Here is a 19,881-nt window from a genome sequence, read left to right on the forward strand (position 1 = left end):
AGGACCAATTTGCAATATGTAGCACCTATCCTTGTGTATCAACACCTATTTCCCTATAGATTGTAAGCTTGCGAGCAGGGCCCTCTTACCCTTATGTATGTATTTTATGCATGTATGTATGTCTTCTACAACCCAGTATAATGTTAATGTTGATTCAAATTGTAAAGCGCAACGGAATTTGCTGCGCTATATAAGAAACTGTTAATAAATAATAATAAATTCACATATGCAGTTTGGCCGCTGTGCCCCCTTTTGAAGCACATCTTCAAAGCACAAGTGTGATTTTGATCATATTTGTTTACAACTAGCCCTAAGGGCTGGAGACCTGCTGTTCAGCCTTCCTGGGCAGATCTGTTTTCTTGTGCAATTAGAGATAAGTCACAGGTCAGCTAATCGCCTTCTACATGTAATGCCCACAGAAATTAACAGAACATTTAGTTAATACACCCAAAGGTTTTGAAACTTAAAATATCTCATGGTTACTGTGGATCAAAAAGTTGGTTGCGTCAGCGAGAACACCAACCAAACAAAAAAAAAACACACAAACTTTAAAAAAAAAAACAGATTATTAAAGGTAAATTTACTAAAGTGTGAGTTTTTAGAAGTGGAGATTTTGCCCATAGAAACCAATCAGATTTTAGATATTATCTTCTAGAAGGTGTTATTTAAATGTTAAGTAGAATCTGAAAACTCTCACTTTAGTAAATGTACTACTTAGTGTTCACTCTAGGTCTGGCGCCGGACCTCTAGAAAGTGGTTGTGGCCATGAGAAAAGTGGTTGTGTTTTTAAGACATGTCCCCTTTTCATTACTCTTGGGGGCGTGCCCAGCACTTACTGACATGCCAGGCTGCCCTCAAGCTCTTCTTTCTCTGTGAATAGATGTCTGGTGCATGGGCCTGTGGGTCGGGATGACACACGCAGGCTGGTTAGCGGTGCAACACCAAAAACGGCAGGGAGCATTCGGCCCGTTTGTAATCGGGCAAGGCACGGCACCCCGCTAAAACAGCCTAGTGTGAATGCTATATATGGAAAATGGAATCAGTATGATATACCACTGGACGGGATCCTGGCAGTCAGAAGACCGACAGCGGCATCCTGATCTTCAATATCCAGACAGGGGCCGGTAAGTACCCTAACCCTCCCCGTGGTGCCTAACCCTAACCCCTCCTTACGACACCCTAAACCTATCCCTGCCGGGGTGGTACCTAACCCTAACCTTCCACCGGTGATGCCTAACCCTATCACTCCACTAACCTACCCCGGGAGGTCCCTAATCCTACCCCCCTCCCCGGGCTAACCTTATTTACCTTCGGGATGCCAGCTTTCGGGATCCCGGCGTCGGTATATTGATCTCTTCGGGATCACAGTGCCAGCTTCCTGACAGGCGTCGAGATTTCCGTGTCAGTATACCGACATTCGTCATCCCGTCCACCGGCATCATTACTGCATCCGCATCACATGGAAAACACACCTCAAAAAGACAATATACTGAACAAGATACAAGATTGCTAATTGTGATGAGTTTTTTTTAAGCTATCATATCTTCTACTACTTTCCTACTAATTTCTCCTAAAAAAACACCCCACAAAGTGAAAGTAACCAGATGTCTGTTGTCTCAATAATGTCAATTGAAATGTGATTTCAAATAAGAGTAGCACAAGTTAATAAAATGAATAGAATAGCTTCTAACCCACAGTGGTCTATATCTGTGTCAATTGAATGGTGTTTCTATAAAAACTCCACTAAATAAATATACATACAATAGCTTCAGGTTGTCATTGCTAATCCGACATGAATCCACGGTGCATTATATTTAGACATCAAAACCAACCTTTAGTAAATACTAGCAATTTGACATACAAACCACTGTCAATTTGCAGTGTTTTCCAGCGAGTTCTAAATGATACCAAACCTACCTCTTAATGAACTTAGCATCACACCTGCCTGAGCCTAGTCAGATTTTGGGTGCGTTTGCCTGCAGTTTTCAAAACCAACACTTGCTGAATCCGGGGTTATTCATTCCATACTCCAAAACATTGATGGTGCTTTGATATTTCATTATATTCCATTCTAAAGTGTGCTTTCTACGTGTTTTTTGGCGGTTTTGTAAATTGGAGGACTGCAAAACCACCAGGATGTAGAACCCACCGCTTAGTAACATTAGCCCATAGTGCCATGCTTGTTTCCTGACAGATAGGATTGTGCAGTGGAAAGACTTGCAGCAACGTCAAGACTCTGCTAAAGTCACCACACTAGAAAATCAGCACTGAAGAAACTTTGTGGCTTGTATGCTACAAAGGCACATGGCACATTCTTTTTAAATATATATCATAGCTATAAGTATTTAACATTCAATTCTATGTTGGGACATGTATCGCAGGGCCAGGATATGGTGCATTACAAAATATTCAATCACTGTACCAGTTATAACGCTGTGTGATAATGTCACATGAAAATTAAATAGTGCAAGACATCTTGCTGTTATTATTGTGGTTAGGTTTCAGCAAAGGGTCATGGTCTACTACAGATGTGTCCTCACACACCTATCCTTTTTGTCGAAAATGGCTCAAGCCGCGGGTAGTAATTCCCATGTATTGTACTTTCTCCTTAAGTTTGCTTTTTAGGCCCATATTCAATTGCAGAAGAAAAGCCGCGATCGGTGAAAAGTTTTCGCCACTATCCGAAGTATCACCCTATTCTATTCAAGGACGTTTTTGCATGTGCGAAAACTCCATAGGCTAAAACAGGCATAAAAGTTTCTCCACCCAAGCACTGGAGAAAAAAATTAGCAAAATCTCTATTTTGTGCTAAAAATGTGGGGACTTGGAGCCTGATTCAGAGTTGGGAATAGAGAGAGATAGCACTTAACTGTGTACCTGGAGAAACCATGTTGCAATGCAAGGGGTGTAAATACATAATTTTTTTTTCATGTAGGGTAAATACTGGCTGCTTTTACATGTAGCCCACAAATACTGCACAGCTTTATTATTACTCTACAATTTAGATGTCAGTTTGGAAACACTCCTCCCAAATCTAAATTTCTTTGCACATTTTAAATCTGCCCCACCTGCAGTGCAGCATGGTTTCACCAAGATGACTAGTTGAGAGAGATATCTCTCTCTATTCCCAACTCTGAATCAGGCTCTTGGTTCAGAACACTATGGACATCCCCCCTAATGACTATTAAAGCAAAGAATAAAAAATAAATACCCCCTAAAAATGTCATGTCTATTTTGGGGTAAAAAAGTAAAAAGTGATGTAAAATGTGTCTAAAATACTGGGACAGGTATGTTGGGGGGCTGTATGGATGGGACAGGAATTTTTAGGATTGCAGGGGGCTGCAGCAGCTATTTTTTTTAAAGTTTTTTAAAATGCACTTTATTAACTCCAACATATATTAGTATCCATTTAAATGTACCCCCAATTTAACTACAGCAATTATTTTTCACCAAAGAAATTGCTTTAAATAATTTTTTCACACTAATGAAAAAGTGCATAAAACAGCCATTTGACTCAATTTAGGAACCAAAAATACTTCTATCATAACTATTAATACACTTCTATATTTATTACCAGTGTCACGTATGCTTTTTTTGGGGTATAGACTGATTTCTCCCCCCCAAAAAAGTCCTTTTCGCTAGTTGCATCATTCACATGTCCGCGTTTTTGCCTGTTTTGCAATTGAATAGGGTAAAAAGCTGATGCGCGCACTGTGAAAGTACGCTATAACTTCGCCTAAAGACAGGCAAATGAGGCGAAGACATCGTGCTTATCGCCGATCTCGGCTTTTCGTGGCTAAAATACGGGCCTTAGTAGGAAATTAATGTATTAGTTAGTAATGTATTATAGTTTTCTTGTCGCAAAGGAACCGGTATAAAGTTGCAGATAAAGCATTACAATGCATGGTGCAGGTCACTCGTATCTGACCTGTCTTTTGCCTTTTTACATAGACTGCTTACTTTTTCCTTAATTTTGCATCTTACTCATGCTTGCCTACTTTTGAAAAACAGTTTCAGGGAGACTGCAGATGGCAGTAGAATGCGCCGCACCGTTGAGGGGGCGTGGTCCACTCCGCCCAAAGAGCGTGTCTAGCTCAACCTATGGGCGTATATATTCCTATCAGCTGAGACCTTCATGTCTATAGGACACTACATACTGTACATGACTGAGGACATGACTACAGCACATATTACAGGCATTGCTTTGCTATAGCACAGACTTGACTATATGACACTGACAGTCACAGTACATTTTTCTTTCATTTTCCACTATGGTGAGAAACACACCCACTTCCTACTGAACACGCCCTCACCAATCCAGCTAGCAGTTGTTCCCACGTCTACCCACCCATATACTGACAGCCAATGAGAGCAGGGCCAGCTGTCACATAACGTACCCTGCTTTTATGGATCCTGCAGACCGCGGAGCAGGCATCACCCACCTGCTGGAAGTGCAGCCATCCCAACCAAGTGGCATCACCCACCTGCTGGAAGTGCGGCCATCCCAACCAACCGGAGAGTCATCCGCCATAGGTGGAGGAAGAGAGGGGTGTGACTGGTGCTGCAGACCTTGCTGGGAGTCTCCGGCTGCCTGCCCCCATTCTCTGGCTGCCGCTGCTGTGTAACTGGGGGAGGAGGCGCCCGGGCAGAGTTGCTGGGGTGGAGCCGTCCAGGCAGAACTGCTGCCTGTAGGGTGAGATTGACAGATGCAGCCTTGGGGGTTGATGGGAGATGTAGTCCCGTGGCCACCTCCTGTCATCCAGGCACTGTCCCCTTTATCCTGGGCATGCGCAGTCCGGATTACCGACAGGGCAATTGGGAATCCGGGGTTTTTATTACATTTTCCAGGGTAACAGGAGACTCTACATTAAACCGGGAGTCTCCCGCAGGAATCAGGAGGGTAGGCATCTATGATCTTACTTTTCTTATAGTATAGTAGGTACTTTTGATTAGTATTTTTGTAAGAAACACAGTAAAAAGATATTGCGCACTGGACTCAAGGTAAACGATGAAGGTGAGCTGCACTTGTAGGAAGGGTGTCTGACCTCCTAAATTGAATACAAATGTCTAATCTATAGTCACAGATCAAAATGCGCTCAAAACCTTTATCGAGATGGTGTGTGTCAATTGTAAGCGTGTATAAGAGTGATGAGCTCAAGCTGAATATAGTATTATAGAGCTTTAATTTAAACAAAAATGGGTGGTAATAGACTTAAAATAGTGACCGTCCACTGACTAAGTCAGTGGCAATCAAACTCCAAAATATATACAGTATAAATGGCAATGTTCAGTAGCTAAAAAAAGAAAAGAAAAAAACTGTAGCAAAAATCCACAAATTGAAACAAGAAAAAGCAAAGTCAATAAATCGATGGTAGGAGTTAATTATGTGAGTGAAAACAAGGACCGGAGACCACAACCGTTTCTCCCCCTCCTTCTGCACACCTAGTTGTGGACCGGCGGGACACGCCGCAGACTGCCTGGCAACGGCGGGTAGGCTCCGGACGTGTTCCGTGGTCACACACGGGCTTGGAAACACACCTCCACATACTCAGGCAGTTCTCCGTACTACTTACCCCGGGAACACCCAAGCCACCACTATTCATCAGCAGCCCTTTCTACAATACAAGTGCGGGACGCCGCACCAGCATTAACTCTTTCATTGGACTTGCCATTCTTCAGTGCGAGCTCCATGGTCTCCGGGCCTTGTTTTCACTCACATAATTAACTCCTACCATCGATTTATTGACTTTGCTTTTTCTTGTTTCAATCTGTGGATTTTTGCTACAGTTTTTTTCTTTTCTACTTTTTTTAGCTACTGAACATTGCCATTTATACTGTATATAGTTTGGAGTTTGATTGCCACTGACTTAGTCAGTGGACGGTCACTATTTTAAGTCTATTACCACCTATTTTTGTTTAAATTAAAGCTCAATAATACTATATTCAGCTTGAGCTCATCACTCTTATACACGCTTACAATTGACACACACCATCTCGATAAAGGTTTTGAGCGCATTTTGATCTGTGACTATAGATTAGACATTAGTATTTTTGTAGCAAAGCAATTGGCATCTAAACATGGATATTGGCACAATATGAGGTTGCATCTCTGCTGCTTGTGCGGCAAATCACGCAGGTCATGTACATTTAAACAGATCATAGGCAATTTTAATTTTTAAATGTTTTTTTATGGTAACGGGGTGTATTCTTGCTTAAAATGCACACGTTTCATTTTTAAATAAAAATAGTAAATTCATGAGGCTATTCATATCCAGGTTTTTACTTTCACTGACATTCATACATTCTGTAGCACAATAAGTCATGTGACAAGTGACATAAAACTTCAAATAATAGTTATATTTTACTGGAGTGATGCCGCTACTCTCCAAATATAAGGATATACTTTATGTATACTCATGCCACTAATGCATTATATATAAAATGCCATGTTAGTCAAGTACTGAATTTAAAATTTCAGGCAGTTATTCAATATTATTAATGGTTATCGGCAAAAGGCTGGTGAAATAGTTGGTTTCAGAGATGCAAAACAATTGTTGAGAGTCATCCTATGGCACTGAGGGCCCAATTCAGACCCGGTCGCAAGGCTGCATTTGCACCCTGCTGGTTGATTGTCACCATTTACGCATGCATCGCAGTACGCAAGCCTCTCATAGCGATCAGGAAGCGATTGCTCAGAACACATAGAAGGCCCAATAGTTTGATTGACAGAATGTGGGTGGTAACAGGGGAAGGTCCTTGAAAACAGGGGAGTGGATGTGCGAACGTAGGCTAAAAACACAAATGCAGCATATAATTTTAAATAGGTCTGTGCCTGGCTGTCATTTGATCAAATTTGACTGGTTTCATTTCAGTAATATAATCTGTCAAATATAGTTCTGCCTCCATTATTAACTTTGACCTCAAAAGCGTTGTAATGACCTGGATAGAAGATCATGTATCATTGTACTTGAAAAGTCCTCTGAAATAATGGTTTGCATGGAAAAGAGTGGCTCTGGTCGCAGTAACAGTAGAGAATTGTAGAACACTGTGCCAGGGAGTTCCAAAAACAAAGAAATAATTCCTAGCAATGGAACAAAAAGATGAAATGGAGTAATTCAATTGTATGAGAGAATTTAGCTCACGTCTGAAGTGTATGGGAGCTATTTAATTGTTTTGCGCAACCAGTGATGCACTGGTCGTGACGGTAACATTCTCGTATAACAATACACGGATTTAGCAACTTAAAGCAGCTTCTCCCGTTCAAAGTGCACTTGCGACTAGCCCCGATAGACTACTTATGCAGGATTTCTGATCGCACATTGGGAGGGTGCGAGCAGAAATCCACGATAAGTGCAGCCTTGGGGCTGGCCTCGCAAAAGACTTCAAGGACACATCACAACCTTAGGATGTGATTTTTCTTTTTTAAATATGGAGGCCCATACAGATGTGTGCTACATATTTTTTTACAGTCGCTCTAAAAAGACCCTCTTGGCACGTCAGGTCTTGTGAGACTCTGCTAGCGCCGGGCATCTTTTTTCAAGGAAAATGCATCTAAGTTGCAGTGCGATGCGACTGAGCTGATTAAATTGATATGCAACACTTTTATATCTGATTGCGACAGTCTCTGACATTGAATACGAAGTGCTTCATTCCAAGTTTCGTTGTGGTTCATATACAAACTCAGGTGCAATCAGATATACAAGTGTTGCGTATGAAATTAATCAGCACAGTCGGTTGATGCTTCCTAGTCACATCAAATTGCAACTAAAATGCATTTCCGGCTAAAAAAGACGCCCAAACCTAGCAGAGTTGCACGAGACCTGGTGGCTCACTCGCGTTGCGTGGCGTATTGAGATTAGGGGGTAAATTTAATAAAGTGAAAGTTTTTAGAAGTGAGTTTTATAAGAGATGTTGCCCATAGCAACCAAACAGATTCTAGCTATTATCTTCTCTAGAAGGTGTTAGTTAAATGTTAAGTAGATTCTTACTGGTTGCTATGGGCAACCTCAATTCTAAAACTCACTTCTAAAAATTCTCACTTTAGTAAATTTACCCCTAGGTGTATGATGACACATCTGCAAGTGAAACTGAAGAAATACATAGGTACATCTATGTGAATTGACTATGTTGTGCCTTCACATGACGCAAAGAAGTTCTCACCCTCTTCCCATGAAAACCGGTAGTAGTCATCAGTGTGGGGCTTCTCCGGTAGGTGCATCAGAGTATGTGGGTCATATGCAAAGCTTTCTGCCTGTCGTCTTGCATGATGGAGTATTGCTGCACCTAGTTGGTGGAGGCGTAAAGCAGCTTGATGGAACACAGTTTCCCGAGAGTTATAGCGCAAACAATTAGAGACAATTAGGTTGAAGTCATCCTCAAATGCAAGAAAGGATGGGTACTGGTGACATTCAAGTTTGTGGCGCATTGTGGAAAAGTCCATGGGGTTCAAAACAAAATCCATGTAATCTGGAACCTGAGGTAGAGGGAGATGCCATACAAGGTATCAGCTACATTGTGTGACCAACACCAAGCCTTATACTTAGAAATAGTTATTCACATTTCTCTTACCTCCTTTAGATTAACAGGTTCATTAAATATGTTGGCTGGGTCTTTCTCCTGCAACAAATCCAAAGTGGAGCGGAGGAATACGTTAAATGGGGTGAGCTGCAGCTCCATTGCAGCCTGATGCAACTTTACCTGAATGACACAAAGGTGACCAAAAAGTATTAAAAAAGAAAAGGACAACAAGAAAAGAAAAAACATTAAGCATGTTTGAACCCAACAGATGGCAGACATGGTTTCATACAATATTAGAGGTAAAAGGACATTAAAAAACATGTAAGCTGGGCATCCACTATACAATTTTCTGTCATATATCTGTCCAATCTAGCTGGTTGGAATGAAAACCTGGTAATGTATGGGAGCAAATGACAGTCGATCATATGGTTGTAAACACTGAAAATAGGACAAAAAAAAATTGTTAAAATTGCTTAAATTTGTGTGTTTTTACCAATTCGTCTGAACAACTATTTTTGGCTATTTTCCAGTGTTTGTGAGCAAATGGACGATTGTCATTTGCTCCCATACATTACCAGATTTTCATTCCAACCAGCCAGATTGGACAGATATCTGACAGAAAATTGTATAGTGGATGCCCAGCTTAAGAGTTAACCTATTTTTTAATAATTCAGCTATTTAGGCCAAGAGGTTATTCATGTTACAATTTCCAACATTACAACAGTAATCATAAATGTAACCATTTATTAATAGAAGTATCAAGGTCACAAGCATATGCCCACAAATATTATTGTCACTGATTTATTAGGCAATATAGTGTGCTGGACAGTGGTAAAAACAAGGCGCTTAAGTCCTTTAGAGCCAAAGAGATGATCTTCCAACACTAACAGCCACCCATTGTTCCCTCAGTGATTGATATACACACTGGTACTTAGGTGGCTGCCTGAATTTAAGCCTCCAGCAAGTAGAGGCTTACACAACTGACAAGAGACCGCAGGACTGCTGACTGGAAACTAGATGAATCTGAGAAGTGGCAGTCCACTTCTAGAACTAGCTGGAGTGAGGCTACATGCACAGGAGTAATGAACTAGCAGCGGCAGACGGTAATGGTCTCATTGACATATAGGGACTATTGTGCAGCTAGGCCACCAGGCATAAAGTGGGTAAACAACCGGTTCAGGCTGCGCAGCAGGAGTTATCTGGACAGTGGGATTACAGGGTTTACAGATAAGGACAAGACAGATAAGATTTCAGGTGTGGCAGGGCCACAGGCTGCGGAGTGGCATGATCATTGGACTGGAGTGACCAGGCTGCAGAATGACTGGACTGAAGACAATGATGCGGCTATGCCACAGCTGAGATATAACCGGCCGAAGGACGATGATTCAGCTTTAACCGCAGGATGCGGCGACTGGTCCTAGGATGGTGATGCAGCCTATGCAGCGGACGGATGTACAACAGGAATGCACTAGAATGTTGCAGGGCCACAGGCTGGAGTAACAGAGTTAGGTTCGAGGTGCAGCCTTGAGGGTCGAGGTGCGACAAGACAACACGGTGCGGCCTTAAGGGTCGAAGAGCGACAAGACTCAGTCTGTCTGCCATACCTCAGTGGATCACAGGTGCGGCTAGAACACAGGCTGAAGGCAGCAAGGTAAAAAACACTGCTGGCTTGAAGTGGCTGAACACTGATTGACATGATTTAGACTAGGCTGTGGAAATGCCACGCGCTGCAGAGTGGTAGGCCGCGGCTTCAGAAGTCACTGCTCCAGGTGGTAACAACAGCAAGGATGTGAGCAGGTAAAATAACAGCAGGATAAACCAGAACAACTTCTGAATCAGGACAACAGGTTCAGGAAGATGAGACAGGCTAAAACTCAGGCTTCTAAGAACGGGGACAAACACATGCTCTGAAAGTCAGATGATATCACCGGCATGAAGTGTAGGGCTGGCTGTAATTTATCAGAAGCAGGACTCAATCAGCGCAATCCCTGCTTCTGCTTAGCCCCCCCCATAATCATGGGATAGTATGCAGCTCAGCTCTGCACACAAACTGACAAGTAGGAATCAGTAAAGAGCTGCACACAGACAAAGACAGAGTTCCAGATTCCTGCAACTGCCGGGAATGGAATCAAGGCATGATGTAGCATCCCAGTCGCCTAATATGGCCGGGATCTGACACCAAGATGATCCACTGCTGCGGATAAAAACAGGGTCACAGGACATCACCCCATATGAAGGAAGCTTCTTGTTCAACCTGGAAGCCATGAGGTCAATTTCTGGAGAACCCTACTGTTCCAGTATCAAGTTGAACATATGTTGATGAAGCTTCCACTAGTTTGGGTGAACATTAGGCTGAGGAAGTTAGACTCCCATCATTACACGGATGAAGATGGCAGAGATCATTGGGATAAACCTCTTTGTCCACCTCATTATACTAGAGGCCTCCACTATTGACATGCAATGACTGGTCTTGCCCTGTTGATTTATATATGCCACAGTAGTGACAATATACACCTGAATGATTAAGGAGTTGTCCTCTCAAAACCTCCTAAGCCTGGGACTGAGTGTTTGAGACTGCCTGCAGCTCAAGTATTCGATGGGAAGAGCAGAATCCTCCCTGGACCAGAGACCTTGAGGAAGTCATCTGTTGTGACAAGAGTCCAGACACATACTTAAAAATAGAATTCATTGGACAGAATGAGCTAGCAAAACTGCCTCAGTAATGACTGATGGGCATGAACAGATAGAAGGAAGATCTGTCTGTCCAGTCTTAGATCTGATCTGGATCAATGCATCATGCCGATTTATTTAAAGCTCTGGAAAGGAAGCAAGCAAAAGGAACAGCCTCAAAAAGGAGTCCAACAACTTCCCCAGCAATTACATACACAGCAAAACCAACACCAGATGTGTCTGCAAGAAGGGCCTTAACCAGCGATTGAAGAGCCACAATATTTCCCTCTGAAAGAAATCCCTTCAACAAGCTGTATCAAACAAAAGACCAAGTAAAATTATTCTCTGGGCTGGAACCAGGTTGAACTTCAGAAAACTGTTGATCCAGCTGTGTTCCTCGAAGGTCGCTATCACCACTTGCAGCTGTTGACTGAGAAGAAACAGAGATATGGACTTGACTAATAAATAATCCAGATAGGGGATGAAAGAGAAACCTTTGACCACAACAAGGTAAAGGAGCCACAACCTTTATAAAAATCACTTGGCACAGTGGAGTGACCGAAAGGAAGGCTCAAAACTAAAATGAAGACCCACTGTGAACTGGAGAGGTTTGTGATATAAATGTCTAAATAGACATGCTCAATGTCCAGAGAAGCTAAAAATGTTCCACCCTCCATGGAAGCTAACACTGACAGATGAGAATTCAGTCCCTTGAAATTGAGGAATGGGTGAAATGTGTCTGGATTTTTTTGCATCCAGAAAAGGTTGGAGTGAAGCCCCAAATTCTTCTGACCTGCTGGGACAGGAACAATAAATCCTGAAGTTTACAGAGAGCCCATCGACTCTTGTAAGGCTGCCTTTTTTACGGGGTCTCTTAGGATGATGATGTCTACATGATGTCTACTTATCTCTCTGCTTAGGGCTGGAATGTCTTGTCACAATGAACACACAATCCCAGAAGTGGCTTCCATTGTGGGCCCCAAACTAACCACTAGAAGGCTGAGCAGGAACCTGCTTAGGTAATTGAAAGGGCCAATAAAAAAAGTTTTGGCCATTGGTGGCAAAACAGGGCTCTTAAGTTGAGAAATAATGTGTTACAGCTCTGACCCAAACAGAGACACACCTAGAAAAGAAACCCCCTCAAATGTTCTTTTGCACTCAGGATCTACCATCCATGGCCAAAGTAAAATCTAGACCTCCTGGGAGGGATGGCCAGCAATAACATATTTAAGAAGAGAAAAGCCATATCCAGCCAAATTTATAAAAGCAATATCCATTACCTATATATGGAGAGGTCTGATTAATGTGGTTCATTACAGTGAGGTCAGCCAAAACCATGTCAAACTAGATACCAGCAACTAACTGTTTCACGCAGGTCTCGAATGCCTTGTTGGCAAAGGTCACAGCCAAAATCAACACTACAAAGGAAAACAAAAGTCTAAAAATGGCCTCACACTTAAGGTCAAGTAGGATCCTTTCAACAAATTGAAAGTAAGAAGAATAATGGATTTAGCCAATGTGGCAATGGAAGCACCCTTTGTAGATAAGATCTCTCAAGCTGCAGTGTCTGCTTTCACAAAGAGAAAGTCAATTTTAAACCTGAAGCAACCTTAAACTTTTTTCAGGTTTAAGCCAGGCTTCTTCAAAAATATCACCAAAGTGTGAGAAAGAAGGAATTGTCACAATCTTGCCTTTTCTATATCCTAAAATAGATAGGAGACATAGTAGAAGAAGATTCCTCCTCTAAAATTTGAATGATCTGGTGGATTGCCAAAATCAGGTCCTGTACCCTAAGCCTGGTGAAAGAAGAATGATTCCAGGCTGTTTCTCCCATTCCTGATCCAAGACATCACCCTGCTCATAAAATGAGTCTTCCAATTTGTAGTCTCTATTGTAGGGAAACTAACACTAAGATCAACCTGATGCTTCAAAGAAGCAGCCCTTGCATAAAACTTTATGAGTAACAGAGACCATAAAGACCTATTTCAATAATAAGGGCCCACCCGGATTCTTGGAGGCAGAGGATCAGGAATCAGCTGTGCACAAGGAGGGGTAGAGTAACTTACCTCTGTCTGGTGATGCACCACACAGGCTTGATCCGCAATGGACAGATCCATGAACTTAGCTCGAACAGGCATCACTTCCTCAACTGGGAAACTCTCAGATATGCACTGGCTGAATGCCTAGGTCTGACAAGCTGCACAAAATGCATCCTGTGTGGTGATGACCCATGGAAGCTTATTGGAGCATTCTGAGCAGAATGAAACAGACTTGTCTAGGCTTACAAATATTTTCTTACAGACTATTGCTAGAAATAATTGATCATACTGACTGTCAAGACAATAATACATAAACCTAAGTCAATGTCTCAAAATATGTGTATTTGTAAATAAAGAAAGGCTACAAAAAATAACCTGGGACCAATAGCTCCTATCATGTTCTCCCCTGAGCAGTTGAATGGCATCTGTAATTCTGACAGAGATCCAGAAACAGGAAAAGCTTAGGTGTCTGGTCTCCCATTTAGGAGCCTTACTGTTCATTGGTCCTGAGCAATAGTAAAAAAAAAAGTAGAAAAAAGCTGAAAGAAAGAAAAATGATTCCCTAAAGTAATTGTCATGCCTAATACATAAAAAAAACCCTGAAGTTCCGAAGGATACAGGAGGGTTTGATGTGAAGCAGAGTTTCAGTTATTTTAATAGTTTACCTCTTTAGTGGGGATGCAGTCAGGAAGCTGATGGTCGAAATGCCGACCGCCGGCTTCCCGACTGTCAAATCCCGGCAGGGTACTAATGACAGACGTAGAAATCCTGATGCCTGTCATTATACCTACGCTGGGAGCCCGACATACCAAATGAAGGTAGGCCGGGCGGCGGGCGCAGACAGGAGGGAGGGTTAGGGGCTCCCAGGGGGACTTAGGGTTAGGCACCCCTCCGGGAGACTTCGGTTTAAACTGCGGGTGCGAGGGTTAGGATTAGGCACTTAGAGGGGGTTAGGCACTAGTGTGGGAGGTTAGGGTTAGTCACCCCTAAGTGAAGGTTAGGGGGGTAGGGTTAGTTATACTTACCTAAATCCCGTGTCAGGATCTTCGCTGCTGCTGGTGTCGGATTTTGAACCTTAGCCTTAGGGCCGGTGGTCATTCATACGGATTCCATTTAGTGCTTACTCCTGAGCCTTCCCTCTAAATCCACAGTTGCAGTGTCCCTTCGATATGGACGATTGAGGAACAACATTCTACCAAAAGGACTATGAGAAAAGGATTTAAAAATGCTATTTTCTCAGGCAGCAATTAAGGGACACCTAACAAAATCCTGTTGATGTCCCAAAGCGGTCCCTAAAGGAAGGGGTGCTCAGTTTGTGGCACCATGCAACCAAAGTGGGCATCCTTGGATGCAAAAGTATTGAACTTAAAATATGTTGTAAAGTTGTGCACTAAAAACAAGGTTGCTGACCAGCACAACTGCTCATCAGCAGACCATGTAGGCAACCAACAAAAAAGATTTATAAAAATTGTATGCCATTGTATTAATGCAATGAGGGAACTAGTTTCACAAAAGAAGAGCAGCTGGCGATGGCCTACTAAATAGACATAATTATCCAACAGGGTCCAATTATTATTAAGATTTGCAAACACATTTTTTTACATTTACAATACATACTGTAGATGATTTGCTTATCCTTTGGACCAGAGAAGAGAATGCTTTTTGCAATATTATTAATTTAATTTATAAAGAAGATGGTCCTATCAAATTCACATACAAAGCAAGCTACACAGAGATTGAATACTTGGATGTTAAAATTACTTGCATTAACAACAAGCTGGAGACCTCTATCCATCATAAAGCCACCAATAGAACCACTCTCCTCCGAAACACAAGTTTGTTTCCATCCGCCGACACTTAAAACTGAGCTGCCATATTAACAAATGTTGAATGTAATGAGAATCTACACCACAAGTGTATCCATTGAACATCAATTGGATGAGGTTGTTGTTCAATTAAAAAAAAAAAGGAACACATCAAATCGGGCAACAACTGTACAAATACAAGTCCCGTTACCCAGAGAGCTACAAGAGCACTATGGTCGGTGGTCAGTACTGATCAAAATCTTAAATGTTTCAATAACAAGACTTAAGGCATGTTTTCACTGGGGGAGAAAAGTCCGTGATTACGAGGTCCGCACTAACATAGATTTCGACCGGAGTAAACTCAGATTAATTTCCAGGAAGTCTTGCTGCGCAGTTGCATCAGTTGTGTGACATGTAGAAATTTGGAGACTGGACGATTTTTTTGCCATGCCAACAGAGAGACAAGTATCCATATTCGGCATGCAACACCACATGTTATTTACATTATGAAATGCCTTTGTGGATCCTAGTATGTTGGTAAAAGTTACTGTATAAAGGGATAAAGAACGTACTATATGGCCTTGCATCACTCAACCATACGGGTGGTGCTTGGCAGAAATGCTGTCAATCAACCTAAACATTTTAAATCGAGGGGCCATAACTTGTCAAGTCTACAACATTTTATCATTGATCATCATCATGAGTGACAACGTGGAGGCAACAGATACAAGTAACTTTTGCAGATGGAGGTAAATTGGATTATTAGATTGGGTACTGTTGAACCAATGGACTTGAATAAGTACATTTGCTGAAATATGTGATGCAACATTTATTATTTAGGATGTGTTTATTATTATTATTATTATTATTATGTTTCCTTTTTTCCTTTGGTTACTTTATAGACATTGTTTTTATTTATATATTTTCCTTTATCTTTATCTACAGATGTCCACATACATCTTACTTTCACGGGCTGCAAGTTGCATTAATCATGATGCATGAGTGCTGCGTGACTCGGTAGGATATGATGCAGAAGCAGCTTTTGCGGATTAAAATTGTATGCGGCTTACCTATATTTTGTGTGAGACTGCAGGTGTGTATCTGCATGCGAAATGCTATATTACAATGTCATGGCTGTGACACTAACATAATATTATGCATGTAGATACAACCGCTGTTGCACAAAGAATATAGGCAATAATTTAACAATAATTTATTACAAAACATCGGATTGTGCAAAAATAACCTTTCTAAAGCCAACATGTAACAGTTTGCAAATGAAGGGGCCACATGAGAGCCCATTGCACAGCCCTCTAATGGAAGGTAATAGTTCCCGTCAAAGAAAAAAAAAATCCTGGCACTCCCCCTCTGCAGGTCTAATTACAATTGAGTCACATTCACTTAATTATTTAATACATAATGACACACTCTTACATGCTTGCTACAGTGTAGAAGGTTGTTTTCTGCACAAACCGTTGATTTGCAATAAATGATTGTTTTTCACGCGTTATATTAACGACATTCTGGTCTACAGACGCAAGACATTAACACCATGGATTATATCATAAAGTTTACATATATCTATAGTTAAGAGTCAGATAACTATCTGGATGTGATTAGAAAGATCACAAGTGATGAACAAGCTCTCAAACTCCAGATGGAGGTTATGTTACAAAAGTTCCTTGAGAAGGTTACTCTAGGTTAGAGTTGGAAGGTGCCAGAACAAAGACTATTGGGTAAATTTACTAAAGTGGGAGTTTTTAGAAGTGAGTTTTAGAAGAGATGTTGCCCATAGTAAATTTGCCCCGCCCCTATGTCTATGTCTAGAGATGACTGCATGGGAACAAAAAATAAAAATACAGATGTGGGATTCTATGATAGCTAGCTGTCAGGGCCTGTGTATGCCAGCCAGTATGCTCCCTTTACAAGCATTATCTGGAATGATCCCTGGGGCCAAATGTAATAGGAAGAGAGTTTAGAAAATGTGAGAGTTTAGCAGTAATCTATTACATTGGTTGAGTTTTATCTTTAAAAAATGGAAAACAACTGGATGATAGTTTAAATCGTGAGAGTTTTTTTTTGGTCTAGAAACAACAGAGTTTGCATGTTCTTGGACTCTATTACATTAACTGAGTTTAATAAGTGTGAGATTTTACAGCTAAACTCTCAGATTTCCTAAACTCTAACCCTATTACATTTGGCCCCTGATTTTAGGGTTATGCATTGGATAACACGGGGGTTGACATGCATTGCAGAATTACTGGGATACTCTACCCTGGTTCCCTTTTCAGAATTTCAGGCTAAGTATAGCCTTTCTCTGGCAATTTTTTTACTTATTTCCATATTAATCATTGGGTAGGATGTGTGGTTAAACAATATGTGCCCATACTTAGATCTAACCGGGATATAATGACAAAAAGTATTAGCATTTATGGGAAAAAGACTTACATGTAAAATTTACACCTAAACAATGGGAAGGGATATATTTCAAGGCACACCAAACATCTAAATGTACTAATCATGCACTAAAAAAATATTGGTTATACTTTACACCGGCTAAACTACATTCTAAAGTATATGGCCAACCAGACTAAGGGGGCGAATCTGACCCGGGCGCTAAGCTGTGCTCTCTCGCAGCCAAAAGAGGCCGGGTATGCAAATGCCGTGATCGCACAGCCAAGCTAAAGGACGCCCTGTATTTCTTAGACAGCGTCAGCAGTGTCATTGCACGCTGGTGCATAGACGCCCACTTTTCTTTCTTAGCACACGTCATGTCCAGAAAGTTTATGATTAATCAGTAACATCGAGAGGCATCGGAGCTGCTCGCAGCCCTTAAGGTAGACCCTACCCCGCCGCAAGCACTGCGATCACTGCAGGCTGAAATACAACCAGGTGACGTGTACAATGACGCCTCCATGCTAATTATGCACGCCCAAAGAACTGCGTTTTGAAGCCCAGATACGCCTGCATTCCCACATCTATTCCCATTTTCCTGGACCTTCCCCTATTACCACCCACACACAGCTACTGCTCAAAGTAGCGTTCAGTCTTTGTGCTACGAGCGCTTGATTCCCGATTGCAGTTACTGGCTTGCGCACATGCACTGCGACTTATATGCATGAGCAGACGGGCGACAATCGCCCATAGCAAGCTAATGCTGCTTAGTGAGCGGGTCGAATCGGGCCATAAGTTCTGAAGGCACAACTGTTTATAAGTCGGCAATATATATCATATCTTTTGGGGATGTTCCCTTTTCCCCATTTAGGCTGTTAAAACAGGTCTTGGAAATTTGTATAAAGCCTTCTTAGAAAATCTCACACTTTTACATAACTATCAATCAGATATGCATAATACAGACAACTACATAATGAGTCTTATCTTAAAAGTTACTAAAACAACAATAGCACAATCATGGAAATCACAGCTCATCCATACTTTTAATAAGATTATTCACAAAATTCATCATGCATTTCTTATGGAAACTTTGACTGAGTCTGTCTCGAATAGCTACATCACAACTAATGAAATGGGCTGAATGGCACAAAAATATAGCAGGGAAGTATTAAGGTATAGACAAGCAATGTACTGAATTGTACCTCTGGACAGGATGTAGTTATCCGCCGGTCACAATCCCAATGCCGGAATGCCGGCTAGGGATTTATTACAGGCGTCAACGATACTGACATAATCCTAATGCCAGAATGCAGCACGACGCGGGGCCAAACGAGGTAAGTACAGGCGCACGTCCTCTTAGCCGCCTGGGGGGAGGGTTAGGTTTAGGGCACCCCGTGGGGGGCTTAGGCATCCCCCGGGTAGGGTTAGGCTAGGGGAAGGGGGAGTTAGGCACCATTAGGGGGGGTTAGGGTCAGGCAGCCCCCAAGAGGGTTAGGTTTATTGTGCGGGGAGGGGGGCTAGGTTTAGGCACTAACGGGGGGTAGGTTAGAATGAGGCACCCCTAAAGGAGAGTTAGTGTTAGGGGGGGAGAGGGGAGGGTTAGTTGTACTTACCTCCGCTGTCGGCATTTCCCCCCTTCGGCCAGATGCTATACAGCCGCCGGCAATACTATCCCAATCCCTCAGGACATACATGATAATGGTTTTTCATGATGCTATATATGGATGTATGAATTTTTGGCAGCACAGGTTGAGTCTCCCATATCCAAATATTCAATTATGAATATTCCGAAATACGGAATATTTTTATCTTGACTGAGATAGTGAAACCTTTGATTTTTGATAGTTCAATGTACACAAACTTTGTTTAAGGCACAAAATTATTAAAGATAAAGTATAACATTACCTATAGGCTGTGTGTATAAGGTGTATATGAAACATAAATAAATTTCATGTATGTACACAAACTTAGTTTGAGCCATAAAAGTATTGAAAATATTGTATAAAATTACCTTCAGGCTGTGTGTATAAGGTGTATATGAACCATAAATGCATTATGTGTTTAGATTTGGGCCCTATTCCTAAAATATTTCAATATGGTATACAATTATTCCAAAATACAGAATATTCGGATATTCAAAATACCCTTGGTCCCAAGCATTTTGGATATGGGAGACTCAACCTGTACCTGACTCCCCCATTCCTATTCTCCCCCTTGTTGTTTAGTCTTTGTATTTTCCCATGTCTTGTATTATATTATGTTTATCTTCAATAAAAACATGTAGAAAGGAAATAAAGATACTGAAGAAGCTTTTCTCTTTGTAAAGTCAGTTTAACACTGTTATCCAGACAGTAAGACCGCAAAGAAATCATGGCCATTTATTAATTCAGATAAAAATATACATTCCTTAAAAATAGGCATCTTAATCAATTGTTTTAAGAGAGGTAGATATTCAA

General features: G+C 41.6%; 1 protein-coding gene across 6 annotated transcripts in view; it reads right to left on the reverse strand.

Annotated features, from left to right (window-relative positions):
* BRPF3 (bromodomain and PHD finger containing 3) overlaps positions 1-19,881 on the reverse strand; it is a 331,101-nt gene that overhangs the window by 152,252 nt on the left and 158,968 nt on the right. For all 6 annotated transcript variants that reach the window (XM_088445751.1, XM_088445752.1, XM_088445755.1 and 3 more), the window contains exons 5-6: positions 8,569-8,697; positions 8,161-8,473 (exon numbers count right to left, since the gene is read on the reverse strand). In XM_088445751.1, the coding sequence (XP_088301877.1) occupies positions 8,161-8,473; positions 8,569-8,697 (442 nt within the window). The remainder of the gene's footprint in view (positions 1-8,160; positions 8,474-8,568; positions 8,698-19,881) is intronic.

This window comes from Taudactylus pleione, unplaced genomic scaffold, assembly GCF_031769625.1.
Source record: "Taudactylus pleione unplaced genomic scaffold, aTauple2 ptg000387l, whole genome shotgun sequence".
In the NCBI taxonomy this organism is placed as follows: Eukaryota; Metazoa; Chordata; class Amphibia; order Anura; family Myobatrachidae; genus Taudactylus; species Taudactylus pleione.